This window comes from Hordeum vulgare, chromosome 3H, assembly GCF_904849725.1.
Source record: "Hordeum vulgare subsp. vulgare chromosome 3H, MorexV3_pseudomolecules_assembly, whole genome shotgun sequence".
In the NCBI taxonomy this organism is placed as follows: Eukaryota; Viridiplantae; Streptophyta; class Magnoliopsida; order Poales; family Poaceae; genus Hordeum; species Hordeum vulgare.
In genome coordinates, this window is record NC_058520.1 from 557,134,009 (window position 1) to 557,154,883 (window position 20,875).

A 20,875-nucleotide genomic window follows, 5' to 3' on the forward strand; every position below is an offset into this window, starting at 1 on the left:
TAAATGCGAGAAAATTACCCGTACACGGGAAAATAAACTAGCGGCAATCCCTACACGCAAAAATACAAATGACCGCTCTAAAATACATGGCAATGGGGTTCCTAAAATGTGAACATTTCTAATACGGCATTCGGGCTATATGGTCTTGCGCGAAAAATAAATACGGCGTCTATCCTATCTAGACAACATGTAAACCTAGGCATTCGACACGTCAAACAACGTCAAACAAATAAGCAAGTTTTATAAACGGATTCTACGCGCAAAACTACACGAAATCCATATATAGATCACCTCGATCCGACTTACGGAATAAAAGTTACGGTCGAAAGAATATACGCTAATTTTTCTGAAATTTATCTAATTCCGAAAATTCTAAAAAAAACCTATCGGGCCGAATTGCCTAACGGGCCTAACAGGCAGCGGCGCTATTTGGTATAACGCGCCATGTGCGCCGGATAGAGGGCAGGGGGGGGGGGGGGTGGTGCTCACCTTGGGCTGCCTGGAGCTGGCTTGGGCCGGAGGGGAGGCAACGCAGTGGATCTGGGCCGGCCTTGGCCCAGCCGAGCGGGGGGCGAGCGAGCTGGCCTCTGGGCCGCGACGGCTGGCGTCGGTCAACACGGGGGAGACTCGACACCGTGGGAGCCCACGCGGGGGGGGGGGAGGGGAGCGAGCGAGACGCCGCGGCGGCTGGCGCTCTGCACAGGTTCGCGGGGAGGCCTGATGCCTCGGTCAACGCCCCGTCCCGATCGGACCTGGCTCGATCCAGATCGAGCGGAACGAGCCGACCGGCTGCGGGATCGATGCCTCGATCGAAGGAGGCGGCATGAATCTGGCAGCGAGGTAAACAACGCAGGCGGGGGAATCTGGGGACGCGACACTCGCGGCTCGAGGATCGAGCGAAGCTGGCGGCGGGGACGGCTCGCGATCGAGGGAAGGCTGGCGCCTGCAGGGTCTCTCTCGTGCTGGCTGCCTAGCAGGGAAAACTAGGTGGCTAGGAATGGATCTGGCGCCTGATTGGGGTGGAGGAAAAAAAACGAGGAAGAAGACCAGGTGGTTTGCGGCGGCGGCGCTGATAGGACAGGGGAGAATTTCTAGGGTCTCTGTCTATTTGAGCTAGGGTAGTCTATAAAGCTAGTGGGTTAGGTATAGAGGCATTTGGACCTTTCGATTTAGATCGCGTGGTCCAAATAATTAGGGTAGGGAGTCCAATGGACAAACCGAAGATGATTTACAGTAAAACCGGGTTGATCTGGACCCAACGGTCACGAGCACCCGGTTCGGGTTTCGGGAGGTCTCCGGACTAGGCTACGCGTATGGTCGGAGCACTGTGTAGAGGGGCTCAGCAGGGATGAGAGGGAAAACGGGCGACGCATCAACAATTTTTAAAACACCGACAACCGTCCGACGGTAGACCGAATACGGTGCTGCTACGGTCGACCGTTCGGGTACCAGACGAACTCCGATCGCGACGAAATTCGACAGGCGGCCTAGCTATAACTAATCACGACCGCATGCCAAGTCTCACCTCGATTAGAGAAAGTTTTCAACACACTTTTTAAAAACAGGGATTTGACGATGCCGCAGGCGCGTGCGTGTGCGGTCGGGCTCAGAACGGACAACGACGTGAACCGGCAACTAACAACGGATGCAAGTTTGAAAACTGGCGGCAACGGAGATGCCGATACAATGCAGATGATGCGAATGATGCTATGATGACGCGACAAAAGGAAATAGACACACGACGAAAACAGAATGAAGGGGGAATCTTCTGGAATGTCGGCATCGGGCTGTCACACGCATCTCGGGTGCTCTCTCACCTCCAGCTGCTGCTCGAGCCTGTCGGCCGACGATGAATCCGGCAGTCCCGGTCGTCGTCACGGGCACCACACACCACCTGTCCCCCTGAGCCATGGGGACGACTCTTGGCGATGCGGCGAAGCATCTGTGGCTGGTACCGGGCTACTCGTGGTGGTCCTTGCCGACGTTGTTCCGGCCCCGACGACGTTGCGCTCGCGCCCCTCCGGTGTCTTTCGCTGTCGGCGTCCCCTTCCGGGCATCTCCGGTCTCGGTGGACGGGTAGCTGCGTTCCTTCCAGCTCACTCCGTTCGTCGATGTCCTGACGGCTATGGCCACAACAACTTGGATCTGCGTGCCTCCAGTCCTCGCTTGTCGGCGTTGCTTGACATCGTCGCCTCAGAACCACCGCGTTGTTCGCCTTGCTGCCCGCCCTACCATGTACGCCTCAAAGCCTCCACCTTTTGCCTGATCCTACGCTCATGGGTTCGGTGGAACCCTCCGTCGGCAGGTGCAGCCCCGCCAACCCCTTCCTATCTTGGTGGTTCCGACCAGCGTTGGCCTCCCCATCTACGGTTCCGGATCCGGTGGCTATGGGATCGCTCAGCTTCAGGCCAGGGAGAGATCCCTGCTCGGCTTGCCGGTGCTGGCAGTGGCGGCGTCCGTGGGTGTCGTTTCCATCTTGGATGCGCTGTCAAGGTCTTCAGCTAAGCCCCTCTTCGAGCTCAGGGGAAACCCTAGGTCCGGGTTCTCCGGACCGGATAGTGACGGTGTCTCGATGTCGTATTCCTTCCTGAAGGCACTATCTTGTCGCTCGCGGTGTCCCCGGTTTTGGCTCAATAGATGTTGGAGTTCCTGTTGGTTTGGCATCATCGCTTTTGGTTTGGGTTTGGTTGGTTTAGTTGTGTTGTATCCTCTTTACGGGTCGAGCATTCCTTGTCTCTCTGCTCCGGACATCATGTTCGCGTCTGTCCGCATCCATGTCATGTTTTGTACCTGTATGTACTCTTTCTGTTTCTTTCATCAATGGAATGGAATGATATGCAAGCATTGCGTATTCGTGAAATGAAAAAAAAACCTGAAGGGACGACCTTCACCATCTACGCGCGCTATATATAGATCCGCCCCTATACTTTGCCTAAGAGCATCTCCAACAGCCGCGCTACGCGCCGCGCCCAAAAAATGCATTTGCCGCGCGCGCTTCGGCTGATTTAGCGCGGGGACAGGCGCTGGCTTCAACAGCCGCGCTATAATGCAGCGCGCGCGCCGCTCCAGCAGTGCCCAAAAATGCAGCGCGCACAATATTTTTTTAATACATAGATTGCATTCAAATAAAAAGGATACAAAGTTTATATTATAACTAGATAGGTAGTTGGAAAACATAGATAGTTATTTGGCGCTATATAGTTCGAAAACATATAAAAAAAAACTAATCCCAGTCGCTCCAGTCATCTGCACCATCGTCGTCGTCGTTGGTGTCGTCAGAGGTCGACAGCCAGCAGTCCAACCAACGCTCATCTTCTTCAGTGAAGAAGGACCTCCCGCCTGCATTGACGAGGTCGGCCTGCGCACACGCCAACGCCTTCCGACGACGCCTATCCAAACGCTCCTCGCGGCGCCGGCGCGTGTCCTCCTCGCGGCGACTTGCCCAATATTGCTGCTCGTAGGCGACGTCCTCCGGGTGGCGCCGACGCCACTCCGCCATGACCCGCTCGTCCTCCTGGGCGACGAGGAGGCGGCGCTGCAGCGCATTGTGCTCCGCACGATCTTGTGCGGAGTTCAGACGAGGCGGCGGGGCGAGGTCTAACGCCTGCTGGAGCGTCTGGACGTCCTGGAAATTCATTTGGCGGCGCGGCCTACCTAGGCGCCACGCCGCCGCGTCGAACGCGCGGGCGGCCTCGTGCGCCATGTCGTATGTTCCGAGGCTAAGCCGTAGATCGCCGGAGCGTATCTCGGCGTAGAAGGCGCCGTGGGGGCGCTGGCGGACGTCGCGGTAGCCCGACGCAGAACGGCGGCGCGACGGCATGGTGGCGCGTCGGGCGGCGGTGCGCTGGAGTGGCGGCGGAGCGCTGGGGCGGCGGCGGAGCGCTGGGGCGGCGGCGGCGCGAGAGGCAGAGAGAGAGAGAGAGCGCGCGTGGAGCGGTGGCGCGAGGGAGCGCGCGCTGCCTTTTATAGGCGCGCGGGAGGCGGCGCCGCAAAAATGGCGCGCGAGAGGCGGCGCCGCAAAAATGGCGCGCGAGAGGCCGCCATTTCGCGCGCGCGCAAGCGGTTCCCGCGCGCGGTTTTTCCGCCGCCGCTGGAGCGCGCCTTTCTGCACCGTGCGCGGTAAAACTGATATTTAGCGCGCGCGCCTTTTTGCGCGGCTGTTGGAGATGCTCTAAGACAAGTGCATGCACACGTAAGGAATATGCAAAGGGTACCTCTGGTTCCGGGCGCAGCGCAGGCGGCTTCCGACCTGTCCGCGCTGTAGCTGTAGTGCAGCTAGGCCTGCTGCGTGCTCGCCGTCAGAGCCCCGCCTGCGAAGCAGCAGCAGACACACAATACCTCTTGCCCCTACCACTGATTGGGAGTTCGGCATGGATTACACCACAAGGTTTCACGTCAATTTCAGTGTCCACAAGTGACCCTTCTCGTCAGATTACCATCACACGGGATGTCTTTTTACCTGTGCTGCCGTGAAGGCGTGAACCATTTTCAACTGAAACTGGACGCGCTGAACGGCTAAGACAGCAATCAGTACAGTCTACAAAGGATTATAGATTTTCGAAATGCCGCGGTTTCAGAAGGAGAAATAACAGGTGAGACTTCACGTTGTCACCAGGCGGTCCTTCAGATAATAAACAAAAGGGAATCCTACCAGCCTTTGCTATAATCATACTATAAGTACGCGTTCCAGCCATGTATTGAGAGTTCATGGCTGTAGTATGTGTTCGTAAGAATTGGCGCCCATCGTCCCCATGTTGCATCCTGCATGACCGGTCGTCCAAATATGCATGAGCGAGGGTGTGACATCCAAATAAGCTGCATGCTCACGGCATATAAATGGGGTTGGTTTTCTGCCTTGAACAGCCATCTGTGATAAGTGTTTGTCGAGCCTTCTTTTTAAGCAAGTGAGATGCATTTTAACCTTTTTGGATGCGTACCTTGGTCTTTGAGAACTGAGATATTGGAGTAAACCAAGCGTAAATTTTGTTGAGCCCCCGCCCAACATAACCAAGTTAATAAATCTACTTGAAGAAGCTGCTCATCACTCGTTCCACCTTATCACCTTTCTAGGATTCACATGTATGAAACAACATAGAGGTAAGGACGGTGTGGTCATCTTCGGCTACGCCAATGACCCATCCAGCGGACCAGCTTAGTGACGGTCTCGCTGCTCCTTTTGGTCAGAGTGTGCTCAGTTAGAACGCCGCATTATTGCTTGTATATGTTGGTATGATGAAATGAGGAAACCATATCTCGAGAGGAGCGAATGCTTGGTACTCCTATTGAGTGTTGTGAGACTTCACCAATAATTTGATTTTTCTTCTTCTGTGGTATGTATGGAATTTTCATTTGTATCATTGTATGCAATATTTTCTTGTGTCTCTTGTTAGCTACTTACTTCAGCTAACTTTCCGACCTCAGTCTGTATAATTCTCTTGATCAACATTTTTTCCTGATTTATTGTTAAGTCATGGAATTTGTAATAATGAGTGAAATCAGAATTATGCTCCATTCTCTAAGGAGGGGTCAATTTTATATGGGTTGGAGTGACGAGGGGTTGTATGATTTTTTTCGAAAAGGAGGCATCGCCCCGGCCTCTGCATCGAGTGACGAGGGGTTGTATGATGGAACATACCGAAAGTTAAAGTGCTAAATTTATAGATCAAAATAAACTTTAGCATGTTAACCTGCTACAATTATTTAATTAACAATGCAAGGTACATGTAGGAATTGTCATCAGGCTCTTTTCTTTGTTTCTTATTCGCATGTTGGCATGTTGCCTTGCTTATTTCTTTGTTTCTTATTTTTGGGTTGTATGATGGAACATACCGAAAGTTAAAGTGCTAAATTTATAGATCAAAATAAACTTTAGCATGTTAACCTGCTACAATTATATCTAATTAACAATGCAAAGGTACATGTAGGAATTGTCATCAGGCTCTTTCCTTTGTTTCTTATTCGCATGTTGGCATGTTGCCTTACTCTACCGCTATGAGGGAATAGAGTACAAAAGACTTTGTCTTGGAGAACTCATAATGAAAAAAGCAAACAAAATCTAACCTCACAACTCAAGAAGACATGCAAAACCATTCAGAACATATTCATAACTCAATGTAACGAATTTTACCATATTCTCATTGTAGTAAGCTCCATCCAGCCCCCACCAAGGCAGCAGTTCTTCTGAATTACATGACATGGAAGGCAAAGCCTATTTGAGTTCCATCATATCTAAATGTTTAACACGCACAATACATATCATCATGTCCTTCTCTGAGGATCCCGACTGAGCCTGTGTTTCCTCAAAGTTTTGATATAATTTTGCGACGGACTGAATTTGCTAGAACCTAGATGGTACAAGTTGTGCAAATCATCGAAGAGTATCATGTGATCCAAAAGAGTCGCTATAGATGAGACTTGCAGAGAAAAAAATTGGATAATTCTCAGAGAAAACAAAAAGGTGGCACAACTAAATATTTTCCGCATGAGACATACTATTGTCCGAAATAGATAAATCTGTCATGAAATCTATTATAAAAAGAACATGACCTTGAAACTCCATAGTTTCCTATTGATTCAGCTGACATTATGTACTGAAAGTTCACGAATGCAGCATGTGTCGTATGAATTGGTATCCATCGCCCCAACGCTGCCTCTTGCATGACTGGTCGTCCAAATGTGTATGAGCTAGGTGTGATATCGAAGTAAGTTGCATGCTCGGGACATATAAATGGGGCCAACTTCTAGCCCTGGTCACTAATCTGCATCACTGTATGATTATACTAGTGTTTCCGGAGTCCTTTTTCGAAGCAAGTGAGATGTATTTAACATTTTTGAGTGTGTACCTTACTACTGGTCTCTGTGAGGTGAGATACTGGAGTAAACCAACTGCAATTTTTGTCGAATATGAGCATGCTTTTGTCATCACTAGGAGCACTGGCACCATCGCTGAGCTGGTGGATCAATTAGGATCAGTGCTCACCAGGAGCACCTTATAGAGTACAAACGATTTCATGTAGAATTCATAGGCCCTGTTTGGATTCATGGGTTAGAGTTAGTTTGGGTTAGTTTGGACTCAAATAACCCAAAAATATCCAAACAAAAGGGTTAGTTTGGGTTACCCAAAAATATCCAAACAGAAGGGTTAGTTTGGGTTAGATGCATCTAACCCATCCAAAAAAACTAACCCATTCAAGAAGTGCTTATTTGGATTAGTTCTCCTCGGGACCACTAAAAACACCTTTAAAGAGGGTCCAAAGTAGTCAAATGATTGAGAAAGAGCATTTATTGTCAATCTAACCCTGCCCCAAACACCTCTTTGATTAGAGTTAGTTCAGGGTAGAGTATCCAAACAGGGCCACAGTGGTAGAATTCATAGTGGTCAAGAAAACAAATTCTAGCAGCACAACTCAAGAAAGACATACAATCTCATCACATATATATAAACTTAGTGTATTTTTTTTTACCATATTCTCAACGTCAACACAGTTCCAGGCTAAATTAAGAGATTCAGTGTAAGCATTCAGAAGCTCCATCGGGCAACAGTTTTTCTGAATTCCAGGACATGGTAGGCAAAGCCTATTTGAGTTCCGTCGTATCTACATGTTTAACACACGGAAATACTTATCATCATTTCCTTCTCTGAGGATCCCTACTAAGACCGTGTTTCCTCAAAGTTTTGATATAATTCCGCGACAGACTGAATTTGTTAGAACCCAGATGATGCAAGTAATCCCAAGTGAAGATCCCAGTCTTGTGCAAATCATCAAACAGTATCCTGTGGTCCAAAAGAGTCGCTATAGATGAGACTTGCAGACAAAAGTTTCTCAGAGATAGAGATGGTACAACTAACTATTTTCTGCATGAGTCATACTATTGTCTGAAGTAGATAAATCTCCATGAAATCTATTCTACAAAGAACATGACCCTCACCGGACTCCATAGTTTCCTATTGATTCAGCTGACATTATTCCAACATGTCGGCGCCCAAATATAACCTGGCATAATTTCAAGGGTTAAATACTTAGCAAACAACTAAGTACACACCACCAAAATATGCTAGTAATATTATAAAGGGGTATTGTTCAAGTTTTTGTAGGACAGGCCAACATTCCAGGGATAGCAAACAGCTCTAAACTTGCCATAGAAGCATCAGGCCCTCACCAACTTAAAAAAAAATGGTTTCCCCACTTCAAGTGGTGAAAAGGAATATAGAAAATACAGTAAAAATTTACCTTCTCGCCAGCTATTGATCTGATCTTGCTGTCAGCTGCTGGGCTGTAGACTCTGAGAAACTCAGCTGACAGATGGAATTTACTGCCATCTGCAAATTGAACCTCTACCTGAGAACAACCAGAAACATGGTTCAACTCACTGATATGAGATAGGACTTTTGCAGTAAGTTACTATCAGAGAGAAACAATTTCCTAGCAATTTTTGCAACCAACTTTATGTGCTAATGGTTATCACATTCAGACAATGCGAGTCTTTCTCTGTAACAAATTGCCGTGTGTAAATTTCTTTCAGTCATGGCAGATGCCTGATGCTTTAGGGTTGCAGACAGAACTAAGATTGAATATCAAGATCCTCTAGTGCTAGGTCACATTCCAATTCATCGTCAGATAATGATATCACAGAACGCTCCGTTAAATTGATCTGCCAAGCAGTCAAGTAGCAGATAGTAGGTACTACATGTGTAACTTTTCATGAGACATTTTTAGAGTCCATGACAATGTCAAAAAGCGTCTTATATTAAGTTACAGAGGGAGTAACTATTTACCACATGCTCCCTCGGTCCCAAAATAAGTGTCGCTGCTTTAGTACAAATTGTACTAAATTTGCGTCACTTATTTTGGGACAGAGGGACTAGATGTTTGCAGTTGCCAGGCAATGGAGATAACAGAATCTATTTCCGAATTCTGGATAAGCTCACTGAAACGCATATGGTACTGAAAATACGGTACAACTGGTCAGGAATGGATAACCAACCAATGCCAGATTCCAGAGCTCTCAGCAAGGAGAATGCGAGGCAAATGTCGCTTTCCCCCACCACTGATTGGGAGAGGGGCAGCTATGGACCGCACGGCAGGATTTCAGGTCAATTTCAGCGCTCGCAAGTGACACATTACCATCACACGGAATGTCTTTTCCCCTGAGCTGCCGTGAAGGCGTTAACCCTGGCATTTCAGCTGAAACTGGAAGCACTGGACGGCTAAGACGGCTAGACGACACCAACCAGAACGGGTTCCACCAACCAGCAGTAGCACAGAGGAGCAGGATTCTGGTAAATCGGAGGGGATCTGAGGAGGAGGAAAACGTCGCTGCAGGGAGAGGGGAGAAGGGGGGCAAGCGACTCACGGATTTCGGCGGGTGCAGCGCGAGCTTCTTGAGCCGCGGGGGCTGCGCCGCCGCCGCGTGGCACAGCCGCCGGGCCGCCGCGCCCGCCCTCGCCGCCGCCATGGAGGAGAGGACTGACTAGCTCACACAGAAGCAGAAGCAGACGTCCGTGGCCGTGCGTCCCCGGCCAGGTGTGGAAGCGTTTTCTGTGGCCTACAAAGGCCCACGCCTTTCCCACTTTCCGCCTTCGCCGCCCAGCCCACTTGGAGCCACGAGGCAGGGGAGCATCTCGACTATCCATTCCACCCCTCCCTTCTCCCCGGCGACCGCAATGCCGCTGCCGCTGCCGCTGGCGCAGGCGCAGGAGCTGCGGGACCGCCTCTCCGACCGCCTCCGCCCGTGGAGCCGCTCCGCGCAGTTCTGGGTCCGCGCCGTCGACATCTACGGCAGCTACAAGGTGCGTACGGCACGGACGCGCGCGCCAGGTGTTCGGTGGTATGCGTGTGAGCTCACGGCGTTTGGTTGGCTGGTTTGGTCGGTCTCCAGGTGTGCCAGCTCCGCACGGGGTTCGTCAAGGATGAGGAGGAGCGGGAGGCCATGTGGGAGCAGCAGCACGAGATCGGCGCCCAGAAGATGTACTCGCTCTGCTCCGAGCTCGGCGGCCTCTTCCTCAAGGTCCCTCCCTGCCCGCCGCTTTCCGTGTCCCCCCCCCTCTGATCGGGCGGCTTGCATATATACTTCTTGTATTAGACATCGAGGAATCGGAGGATGATTTTGAGAAGCTTCGCGGACTCCAGCAGATGCCACAGCCTAGCTACACTCACATTCTTTCTCTTGTTATTATTTCGATCAGGCTGCTCAGATTCTGGGCAAGCCCGATTTGGCGCCGACGGCCTGGGTGAAGAGGCTCGTTACATTGTGCGACAGGGCTCCGTCCACGCCGATCGAGGTTGTCAGAGGTGTTGTGGAGAAACAGTTCTGCAAGAGCTTTGATGAGATATTCGATTTCTTTGAAGTTGAGCCTGTTGGGTCTGCTTCTATTGCACAGGTTCGTGTTTAGGTACTTCTCTTGACTGTAAGGCCCGGTGAATCACAACATCAGGCCTCTGCATGATTTTTCTTTTCAGTCTTGGGCATATGCATGTGCCATTCGTTTCTTTGTGCCACTACATTTTATTGTAAGAATAATTGGGATAGCCTCTCACTCAATAGGCTTCGTATTTGGTTAGGTGCATCGTGCAAGGCTTAAATCATCAAAGACAGATGTTGCTGTCAAGGTACGACTTAGGATTGCAGATGTGTGTTCCATAAACAGTCGTTTCCTTATCTGATATGCTCTGATGTGCCCTAGTGGATCTGGTTCTATCCAGGTTCAACATCCAGGAGCTGAACAATTGATGCTGGTTGATATCCGGAACATGCAAGCATTTGCCTTGTTCTTACAGAAATATGACATCAATTTTGATCTGTTCTCCGCCACAAAAGAGATGGAAAAGCAGGTTTTTATTTAGTTCACTACTACTTTTGTTGTTTTTTTCTTCTCCTGGTATACTTTTCTCACCTGCTCTAAACCGTCTAGAAATATTGGGCATCTTGCAGTTTTTATTATTCTCTTTTTCGTAAATCAAGGCAGACTGGCCTGTATATTCAAATTTAATCATTTACTCTGTGATAAAAATGGGGTGTCATTTAAAGTCAATGGAGATTTTGCTATAAAATGATGGATCATATCCACGCATCACAAGTGGACTAAACTGGGCCATTAAGGCTATTTACTTACTGAAGTATAAATAGGTGCAATCTTAGTATTTAACATCTGGACCATTAGAAACAAGATAAGATAACCATTTGCTGGGACATTATTGGTGATTTTTTTTTTACAATTAGTATCCGATTGTAGCAGACAAGATATCTGTATACTGCGATGCATGAAGTTGCATAATGTGTCTCCTATACGAGTATGCTATGTGAGTGCCAGTTTGGTTCTTATGCGCCAAGAGATACGAGAAAGTACAATTTGTTTTCACAAGAATGTGCACCTTTTCTGAGATCAAAACTAATAATTTAACCGTTTTCTGCGAATTATTGATCTTTTGGGCTTCATTGTTTCCATAGATATGCTATGAGTTTGACTTTGTGCGAGAAGCGAGAGCAATGGAAAGAATACGAGAATTCTTACGTGTCAGCAATAAGAAACCTCCGGTTATGGTGCCTCGTGTGATTCCTGGAATGATTAGCAGGTACATTGTCATATCTTCTTAATCAGCCAAACCTGTTTTTCAGTTTTTACTGAATCATACTTCTGCACCATAGTTACAAGTAAATAAAAAGCTTGCATCCTTCGGAAGGATTCATTAGAGAAGTTATAATGGGCCATCTGGTACTTGCAGACTTTGCCTCTGTTCCAAAAACGATATCCTCTGTGTGATGCTTCCTTACATATAATGAGTACTTGCATTAGTCTCTACTGGTCACTCGTCAGACAGGCATTAAATATGTCATGTGTAATTGATTTACCCTGTCTGTCGTTTAATCTATTATTTTTATTAATCTAGCTGTCCCTCTATCTGCCTTCCTCCAGCTGAATTATAATGTCTTGTCTGGTTAGGATTTTTGGAGTTCATGAGCGAATCACTATCCATCATGAATTTATTTATTTTTGCCATTTCATCACATCAAAAGTGTATTGCTGATTTTATACCATGTGTTGTTATTCTTCTTGTACTGCAAATGTAGGAAATGTGTCATTGTGTATGAACTTATTTCCTTTTAGATAAATGAAAAGCTCATTAGCAAGTTAGGCACTTCATTTTTTATTGTTATTTTGAAATAGGATTGTGTTTTAGTCAATGAGTAATAGAGTTCTTACAACCGCACAAGACCTGCTTCGACACGCAGGGCGGTACACAACACCCTCCGACAGTACTGCGCAAGGCCATGGGCCACATATTGCTTTTTTTCTGAATATTTTGCCCTTTGATGTTGGACAGATCTCTGGCAATAGTGATTTCATTTTGTTGAGTCACAACTCCCTCTTCTGTTTCTTTGCAAAATAAGTACATGTGGTCAATTTGTCTTATGACTTAAGTGAGCCATTATTTTTCTTTGATAGGGAGGTCTTGGTCATGGAATTCATACAAGGAACCCCAATAATGAATCTCAGCAATGAAATGTCTAAAAGAGGAATTGATCCTGCTGGTAAGCTTGCAGCAATGGCAAAGCAGTAAGCCCCTTCATCTCAAAAGAGTATGGTTCTCATTTCCTTATTTTATGAGGCATACTCTCTCGCTCTCTCCTCTTAATGCGTCAGTACTACTAGAATGAACATATGGAAATTCAACACCATTTTGATCTGGCTACAACTAGACCGAATAAAAATCCTTAGCTATAGCCTTCCCTTTTATATTTGTATTAATTTTTTTATGTCAAACATGTCCTTTCTTCAATTCCTTCGAGTGCTCTGCCCATCTCAAAAGATACATTCTCCTTTAATGCAGGAAGATTCTAACGGACCTTACACTTGCTTATGGCCAAATGATCTTGAAGGATGGCTTTTTCCATGCAGATCCACACCCAGGAAACATCCTTATCTGCAACAACACAGAGGCAAGTGATGCTTATTACAAAAATGTCAAAATATTTCCTTATGGCAAAGACATATTTTCAGATGAATATTCTTTTATGTTAACCCTCTATTAGGTAGCTTTGCTTGACTATGGACAAGTGAAAGAAATGCCAGAGGATTTACGACTGGCTTATGCAAATCTTGTTATTGCCATGGCCGATGATGACCTTTTGAGGACTAAAGAAAGTCTCAGGTAAACTCAATCTCTTTTTATGTTAGGTCATTTTTCATATGATAATTAGATCTATACGAGAACAGTAAATTTAAATCAATAGTCGTAGTAAAAAAAACGAGTGCTAGCCTGATATTCCTTAAGGGACCCTCTGTCCGCTCTCCATATGCTGGCTGTGGATCTCCTGCAAGCCATCATCAACAAGGCCTGTCAGGTCTGCTCAAGTACTTCTTCTCATTGCTGAGGTGGATTTCCCATTATCTTGTACACACACGACATGCCCTTGGTCATGCAGGCCTGTCCTCGCCAGCTTCTGTACCTCAAAGGGTTTCTTGAGACTTTTGGCCAATCTGCAGGTTTATGTGTCAATTATCACAAATCATAGAAGTAAACAGTGAATAAGTGCTGTAGTAACAGTCTGTATCGGATTTCTCTTCATTCATTCTCACAAGATCTTGGCCGTCTGTTAACTGAACCCACAAGTGTCGAATATTTTGGACACTGGGCTCATCAGGATTAAGTGTATTGACTGACAGCACTGACAGTGCCGCCCGCTTGGAATCAACCTTGTCCTCAAGGCTTGAACGATGGAGAAGTCATCTCGATGAAACCGACATCTTCCGAAGTACTGTTGTCGGGGCCCATGATTTCCCAGTGGATTAACCATTGTTCCAATGGAATTTTCTTGCGACTGATAATAGTTCTGCTGTCCAGCCAAGAAAATGGTGTCATCTTGATCTTGCCATCTTCAGTAACTAATGGAATATGACGGAGTGGAACAGCATGTTTGCCAACATGTTCTTTGAGATGGCTGATGTGGAACACAGGATGAATTGCTGCTGTATCTGGTAGCTGCAGTTTATAGGATACCTGATCAATTCTCTGTAGCACTTTAAAAGGTTCATAATACTTAGGTCGCAGTTTCAATGATCCCCTTAACCTAAATGCATTCTGGTGATAAGGTTGGATTCTGACATATACCATTGCTCCTTCCTTCGGTTATCTTTCTGTCCTTAACTTGTCAGCTTGCATTTTCATGCGTTCTTCAGCAACTTGGAGATTTTCTTTCAGCTTCTGCAGTAACTGTTGCTTTTCAGTAACTGTTAACTGAACTGCTGGACTGAATGTATCTGACAGAACAAACTCGCCAATCATAGGGGGTGGGTAGTTGTACAACACTTTGAATGGTGACTGTTTGATTGCAGAGTGAAAAGAAGTGTTGTACCACCATTCTGCAAATGCCAGCCATTTGTACCATTGCTTAGGTTCTTGGAAGGCCATGCTCCTGAGGTAATGTTCCACACACTGATTGACTCTTTCTGTTTGTCTGTCGGTTTGTGGGTGGTGAGCAGTGAATTTGAGCTTAATCTTGATTGCTGTGAACAGTTGCTGGTATATATATTGCTTGTGAATATCCGATCCCTATCTGAGACGATTTCCTTTGGAAACCCATGTAGTCTGAAGATGTTGTCAATGAGCACTTGCACTACACTTTCAACAGAGTATGGGTGAGAATGTGCTATGAAGTGAGCATATTTTTTGAGACGATCTACGACTACTAGGATAACTTACTTGCCAGCAGATTTAGGAAGAGCCTCAATGAAGTCCATGCTGATTCAGGACCATGGAACTGCAGGAATTGGGAGGGGTTGAAGTAAGCCTGCAAGATGTTTGTGTTCCACTTTAATCAGCTGACACACAGGACATTGGTTAACAAAGTTTTCACTCATTTTCTTTAGATGTGGCCAGCAGAATATTCTTTTGATCCTCTGATAGGTGGCCTAGATTGATGAAAAGTCTCCAGGAGTACCAGTCTCATATTAGTACCAGCTCCCACATAAATCTTTGTTCCATGTTTAATTGTACCATCCTGAACAGTGTATGGTGAGGATCACTAAATCACCAGCTACTTTTTTAGCAACTTAGAGCTATCAGGATCATTGCAGTAACTGAGCTTAAGTTCCTCAATCCAGTCTGGTACACAAGATGTTATGGCATGAAAAACAGTATCCCTTCTAGCTAGGGCATCGGCCACAATATTTTCCTTGCCCTTCTTATACTCTATAGATTAATCAAATTCCAACAGTTTTACTAGAAGCTTGTGTTACCTTCAGTAATCCTCTGAGTTGTCATATACTTCAAACTCTGCATTATAATCAGCCTGTTCCTAATGATAGTGTCTCCATTTCTTCAATGCATCCAAAATTGTCATAGCCTCCTCATAAATGGACTTGACAGAAGCTTGAGGCCCAAGGCATTTGGTGTAATAGGCAAGTGTTTTCCCTGACTGCATGAGAATGGCTCCTATACCTGTGCCACAGGCATCCTCCAGAACAAAGGATTTGGAGAAATCAGGAAGAGCCAATATTGGGCAAGTAGTGAGTTTTTGGTCTTGAGCAAATCGAACACTTCAGTATGAGTTGCAGACCACTGGAAAGAATCTTTTCTAAGCAAGTCATGTAGGGGTCTGCAATTTTTTGCGTAATCCTTCACAAACCTCCTGTAATAACCAGTAATTCTAAGGAAACCCCTGAGTATTGACACTGTTTTGGGATAGGCCATTGTACCATTGCCTGAATTGCCTTGGGGTTTGTTGCAACTCATTTGCCTGAAATAACATGGCCTAGGTATTCTACCTGGGTTGTTGCAAGATTTGCAATGTTAGAGAAGGAGACGAGATACACTAACTAATTTACTCTAAAGTTGTATCTCTTCTCTTACTTTCTTTGCAAGCCGAAACAGCATATATAGAGTTTGTTACAATGGTTCCCTGTAGCTAGGTGCTTTTAATCGGAATGTAGAAGTAAACAGTGAATAAGTGCTGTAGTAACAGTCTGTACCGGATCTCCCTTCATTCACTCTCACAGGATCTTGGTCGTCCGTTAACTGAACCCACAACTGAACCCACAAGTTTTTCGAGAAAACGCAAAAGAATTTGCGTTTCATTGCATTGAACAGGAAGAAGACATCGGGGGTACAACCTCCAGAAAGGAGGGGCACACACACACACACACACACACACACACACGACCGTCCTCACCAAGCGACTACAACTAGGTAAGGAGGTGCCCTCAGCTACAGACACACAACGACATTAGGCCTCGCTCAGCCGCCATTGCAAGACACCTCCAGGGACAATTGCAGCTCCAGGACTGCCCAGGCCAACGTACCTCACACCCATGTGCCTAGGATAGGCGGGTGAAAGGCAGGGCCTGATAGGAACTGGTGTAGCAATCGGTGGGGGAGGGCCGGCACTGGCAAACAACCTGCTCCCTGTTCAGCCGTCTACGCCAACGGTGCATCACCAGCCACCATCTGCCGCATCAAGTACTCCGCTTGCAGCCAAAGCAGCGCCCTCAAGAGGGTAACGACGTTGAGACGCCGCCGCTGCCCGGTCCAGGAGGCCGGACCTAGGATTTCTCCTGGTGCTCGAGGAGGAGGTCCGGTCAAGGGTCATGCCAACGCCTCCAAGGAGGTGACGGCACCCTCGGGCGTCGCCGTTGACAGCGCAGGCCGTCGCTGCGCGGGGATTTCGCCCCGACCCATGAGCAAGGACCTCAGATGTAGATGCAGACCGGACATGACGAAGAACGTTGGAGAAGACAGAAGTACATAGAGAGGGAAGCCTAGGAACGTCGGTAGTCGCAGGTTTGGGCACCGGCCAGCGCAGCGCCAGCAGGCCAGCCACCGCCGGGAGCGCGTCGAGCAGGCGACAACGATCACCTGCACCGCGCCGGCCCGCAGCCTCCGCCGCCGGGATTCGCCGTGGCACAGCATCGCAGCAACCGTCAGGGTCGCCGCGCGCGTGCACAACCCAGCGGCAGCCACCGGCGGCGGCTGGGAGGGGTAGGAGGAGGGAGAAGGGTGGGTGGGGACAGAGTGGTTGACACGGGCCAAGGCGGGCCCACGCGGCCCAGATCTGGGCGCCCCCAGCTCTGCCGCTCGCTGCAGCGGCCGGCAGCCACCGTAGCAGCGCCTCCGCGCACACCCACCGTGCCATCTCGACCTCCCCTGCACGCGGACAGCTTTCCGGCGCGCCACCACACGCTCCCACCGCTCCAGCGCGAGCACGCGAACAGGGGCCCCGCCGCCGCCGTCCACCGACGAGGGCTTCGCCCACCAGCATCCTCCGGCGGCGGCGAGGGGAGGGAGGGGAAGGAGGGGGCTTGGGTGGCGGCTAGGGTTTTGCCGCCCGAGTCGCCCCTGGGAGCGACGCGGGGGCCTATCCACACACCGTGACACGTCCCGAGTTAGACATAGTTGCAACCACTGAACCCACAAGTGACTGACGGTACTGACAACACAACCTTCTTAGGTTCCCCCCTCCATCTCTCTTTATCTCTCTGTCTGAGTGGCTAGACCTTTTCCACTTTCCTATCTATCTAATTCACCCCTCCCTCCATCTCTCTCAATGAGCCCCCAGACCTTTTTCTACCTTACTCTCTTCATTCAAGCTTTATATGAACTACATAAGTTCATGCATCTGATACCTGAAGTTACTCCTGGGTGAAAACCTTCTCCTATTCCAAGAAATTCTACAATCTTGCTTTCCAGCACAGCCAGGCACCAGCTTATCTTGTGTTTGGAAATCCAAATGCACTTCCAAACTGAAGATTTTTCGTGGCTTCTTCTCAGTGACAGGGATATGCTCGTTCACTGAAACTATCAAGTAGGTGAATATTCCAACTGTGTCCTTTGTACTGCTGGCAGCCTAAAAACTAGGGATCATCTATTTCGAAGGTGCTCCTTCAGCACCTCCTGCTGACAAGCTATCGGCATTCAGCTAGACGTCACCTTGGATTGCAATCACATGATCAGCATGGACAAAATTGCCTTCAACAAGCCTTTCTCCATGGAGGCTTTCATCGTTGCAGCATGGATACGGAACATTTGTAAACAAAGGAACTCCGAAATTGTCAACAGGATCATTCCTAGCTTAGGCTCCTGACACTTCTTAAAAAATATCTCATTGCCCTGTTATTTAAAAGGAAAGAGGGTGTTCATTCCTGTCCTCTTCATATTTCACTCAGAATCCCTTGATTAAACATCTTTCCCTGGTATACACCCGTTCCCTCTCTCTGTTGTAAAGTGTCTCTTTTGTAAATATCTATTTGTATTTTAATAAACTGTTTTACTACCAGGGCCTCACAGTATTCAGTTAAAACATAAAATTCATTTTTTTTACAATCTTGGGCCAATGGGCCAGTATAATAACTATTTTTAATGGAGTCATGATTTGTTGGTGAGTAACTGTTGGTATATTACTTGTTTTTCTTATGGATTTATCAAATGTTTCAGTGAATTTGGTTTCAAAACATGGAGTATAGCAGACAATGAGCTAGAAGAACTGTTTCAGTTATCTCTTAGAATGTTTGATACAAGATTACCACCTGGTGTAACCGTGCTCTCACCCTTTGCTGATGATTCTTCACTGAATAAAGTTGGAGTGGAGGTATGCGACTGTATTATCTGCACTTCCGTAGCACAAACATGAAAGACAATTGGCATATGTTGTTCTTCCTCCATTTACTTGAAAACTCTTACAAGCATACAAATGATTTGCGCACCGGTGCAGTTTAACTTCCTTCTAAAATGGTTTCTTTCCATTTGCTTTGCTACTTGAAGAGCTTCCCAGAGGAGTTATTTTCAGTGCTTCGAACGATACAACTGTTGCGCGGGCTGACTGTAGGGATGGGCCTCCGTTTCTCTTGTGCTCAGCAGTGGAAACCAATTGCCGAGGAAGCTTTGTTAAAGGCTGGGAGAATAAAAGGTAGTACGTTCCACATATTGGTACATCTAATCAGCAAGCATCATGGTTTCCATTGTGCTGCTTGTTACAGCTCTATTTGTAGTGTCTTTCAGGTTGACTAACTTGAACCATTTGTTTTCTTGTTCAGATGTAAAATCAAGAAGGCCAAGAAGAAGTTTCCTTAGAAGGTTGTTTTAGAGAAGTAGAGATGACGGCAGCCAAAGAGCCGATATGTAAATCATTTTGTAACAAACTGGCAGTAGCCAAAAGGCTAAGACCCTTGATTCTGAAACATTTATAGGTCTTCTACATTGTGGTGTCGGAAAATTTTGTCTCCTTTTCACGAGGTTGTAGTGCGGGAGTATCTGATATTGGTTATTTATTTGTCTTTGATCACAAACTATATGTCATATGACGAGAAACATGTAGCTTTAAAGAAGGAAAGAAATAAGAGAAATATATATACAATTTGATTTGGACTTTCTTGTTTGGCTCAGAAGGTTTGGGATTTTATTAGAAAGTGAATAGATTCTGTTACCATCTACTACTACGCATGATTTAACTCTGAATACCGAAAGATACTCCCTCTGTTCCATGATAGTATAAGATGTTATTGCAATCAATATATGAGTACATTGGTTGTAATAATATCTTATATTATGGGACGGAGGGAGTACATTAGAAGAAGAAAAGAGGAAAATGCTGATGGAACTGAAGCTAGACATATTAGCGGACGGATGGCGGCCTCGAGCAAGAATGCCTCCCCCTCTCTTAGCGTCGTGCGGCAAGTGCTCCATGTGGGAGAGGAAAGGGAGCCATCGCCGTGGTGCATCCCATCTTCGATATCTGGCTCCCATGACCCTCCCATCTTCGATATCTGGCTCCCATGACCGACGCTGCTCCTCAGGCGCTGACTCGTGGATGGATATCAGCCTAGCGCTAGCGTGCCTTCCCTTTTTCCTAGGAGAAACTTCCTTATATGACACTTTTAAATGTTGTTTCCTTATTCTACACTCGATTCATTTTTCTTCCTTATCTAACAAAATTTAGCCCTTTCTAGCACTTCCGTCAGTTCTGTGAACATATACCGTTAAAACATGCCATGAGTGATGTCAGTTTTTTGCAATCGGACGAAATTGCCCCTGTCTGTAACATCAAGAAAAAGGGAAATAGAAACGGCCCAACCGGCTATCGCTCTCTCTCCCGACCCCGCATCCCCTTTCTCCCGACCCGCCTCCTCATCCCTTCCTCCCAATCCTCGCGACGGCAGTGGCAAACCTCAGTTCAGTCCTGCCGACGGTGGCGGCGGCTACTCATGGCTATGGACTGCGGCGGTGATTCGAGTGGGGACGACGCTGCGGAGGACGACCAGGGCGCGGAGGGGTCAAGTTTAGGCGCTGCTGCGGATCCGGTGTTGGCGGAGAATGGCGGCGGCAGGCCTGCGGCTAGGTGCAGTCAGGTGAGGGAGTTCGGGATTCTGGGGTCCTCGGGTGGCCGGTTAATCAATATTGGATGAGCCCGTTGGGCCGCACTGGAGAAGACTGGGCTTGATGACGACCTCTACTCCAGAAGTAATATCCCGAAGATTGGCGTGCACCCTAAGTTTAGGAGGACTAGGTCGGCTAATCTATTCCCGATTGTAGTCGGTATATTGTAAACTCTAGGGATCCTGGTGTCTATATAAACCAGGGACCCCTATCCATATAGAGGAAGACTGAATCATCTAGGGTTTAGCATATACGATCTCGAGGTAGATCAACTCTCTAATCATCTTCATCAATACAATCAAGGAGGACGCATGGTATTACCTCCATAGGAGGGAGTGAACCTGGGTAAACTGTTGTCTCCCCTCTCTTCCTGCAACCCATCGATCCAAGGTCCACTGTTCGGGACCCCTACCCGAGATGTGCCGGTTTTTGCACCGACGTTGGTGCTTTCATTGAGAGTTCCACTGTGGGATCGTCGAAAGTTTCGATGGCTCGATTAATCGTCAGCG

The 20,875-nt window shown here is 47.4% G+C and overlaps 2 protein-coding genes and 1 pseudogene across 3 annotated transcripts; 1 reads left to right on the forward strand and 2 right to left on the reverse strand.

Annotated features, from left to right (window-relative positions):
- Positions 1 to 7,413: 7,413 nt before the first annotated feature.
- LOC123445024 lies at positions 7,414 to 9,492 on the reverse strand. Its single transcript, XM_045121938.1, has 4 exons — positions 9,355 to 9,492; positions 8,232 to 8,339; positions 7,930 to 7,994; positions 7,414 to 7,774 (listed from the first exon to the last, which is right to left on the reverse strand). The coding sequence occupies exons 1-4, from the start codon at positions 9,454 to 9,456 to the stop codon at positions 7,627 to 7,629; spliced, it is 423 nt and encodes a 140-aa protein (XP_044977873.1). The 5' UTR covers positions 9,457 to 9,492; the 3' UTR covers positions 7,414 to 7,626.
- A 38-nt stretch (positions 9,493 to 9,530) lies between these two features.
- LOC123445022 (aarF domain-containing protein kinase 1-like) lies at positions 9,531 to 19,362 on the forward strand. Of its 2 annotated transcripts, XM_045121936.1 has the most exons (12): positions 9,531 to 9,790; positions 9,880 to 10,008; positions 10,187 to 10,381; positions 10,563 to 10,610; positions 10,704 to 10,832; positions 11,449 to 11,573; positions 12,446 to 12,556; positions 12,831 to 12,939; positions 13,033 to 13,151; positions 18,429 to 18,582; positions 18,756 to 18,900; positions 19,028 to 19,362. In XM_045121936.1, exons 1-12 carry the CDS (start codon positions 9,665 to 9,667, stop codon positions 19,075 to 19,077), a joined length of 1,440 nt encoding a protein of 479 aa, XP_044977871.1. In that variant the 5' UTR covers positions 9,531 to 9,664; the 3' UTR covers positions 19,078 to 19,362. The 2 variants fall into 2 exon arrangements, with proteins under 2 accessions (XP_044977871.1, XP_044977872.1); XM_045121937.1 differs by lacking the exons at positions 18,756 to 18,900; positions 19,028 to 19,362 and adding an exon at positions 14,336 to 14,420 and having other exon boundaries at positions 18,429 to 18,512.
- On the reverse strand, positions 16,042 to 17,310 carry LOC123445023 (annotated as a pseudogene).
- Positions 19,363 to 20,875: the final 1,513 nt, after the last annotated feature.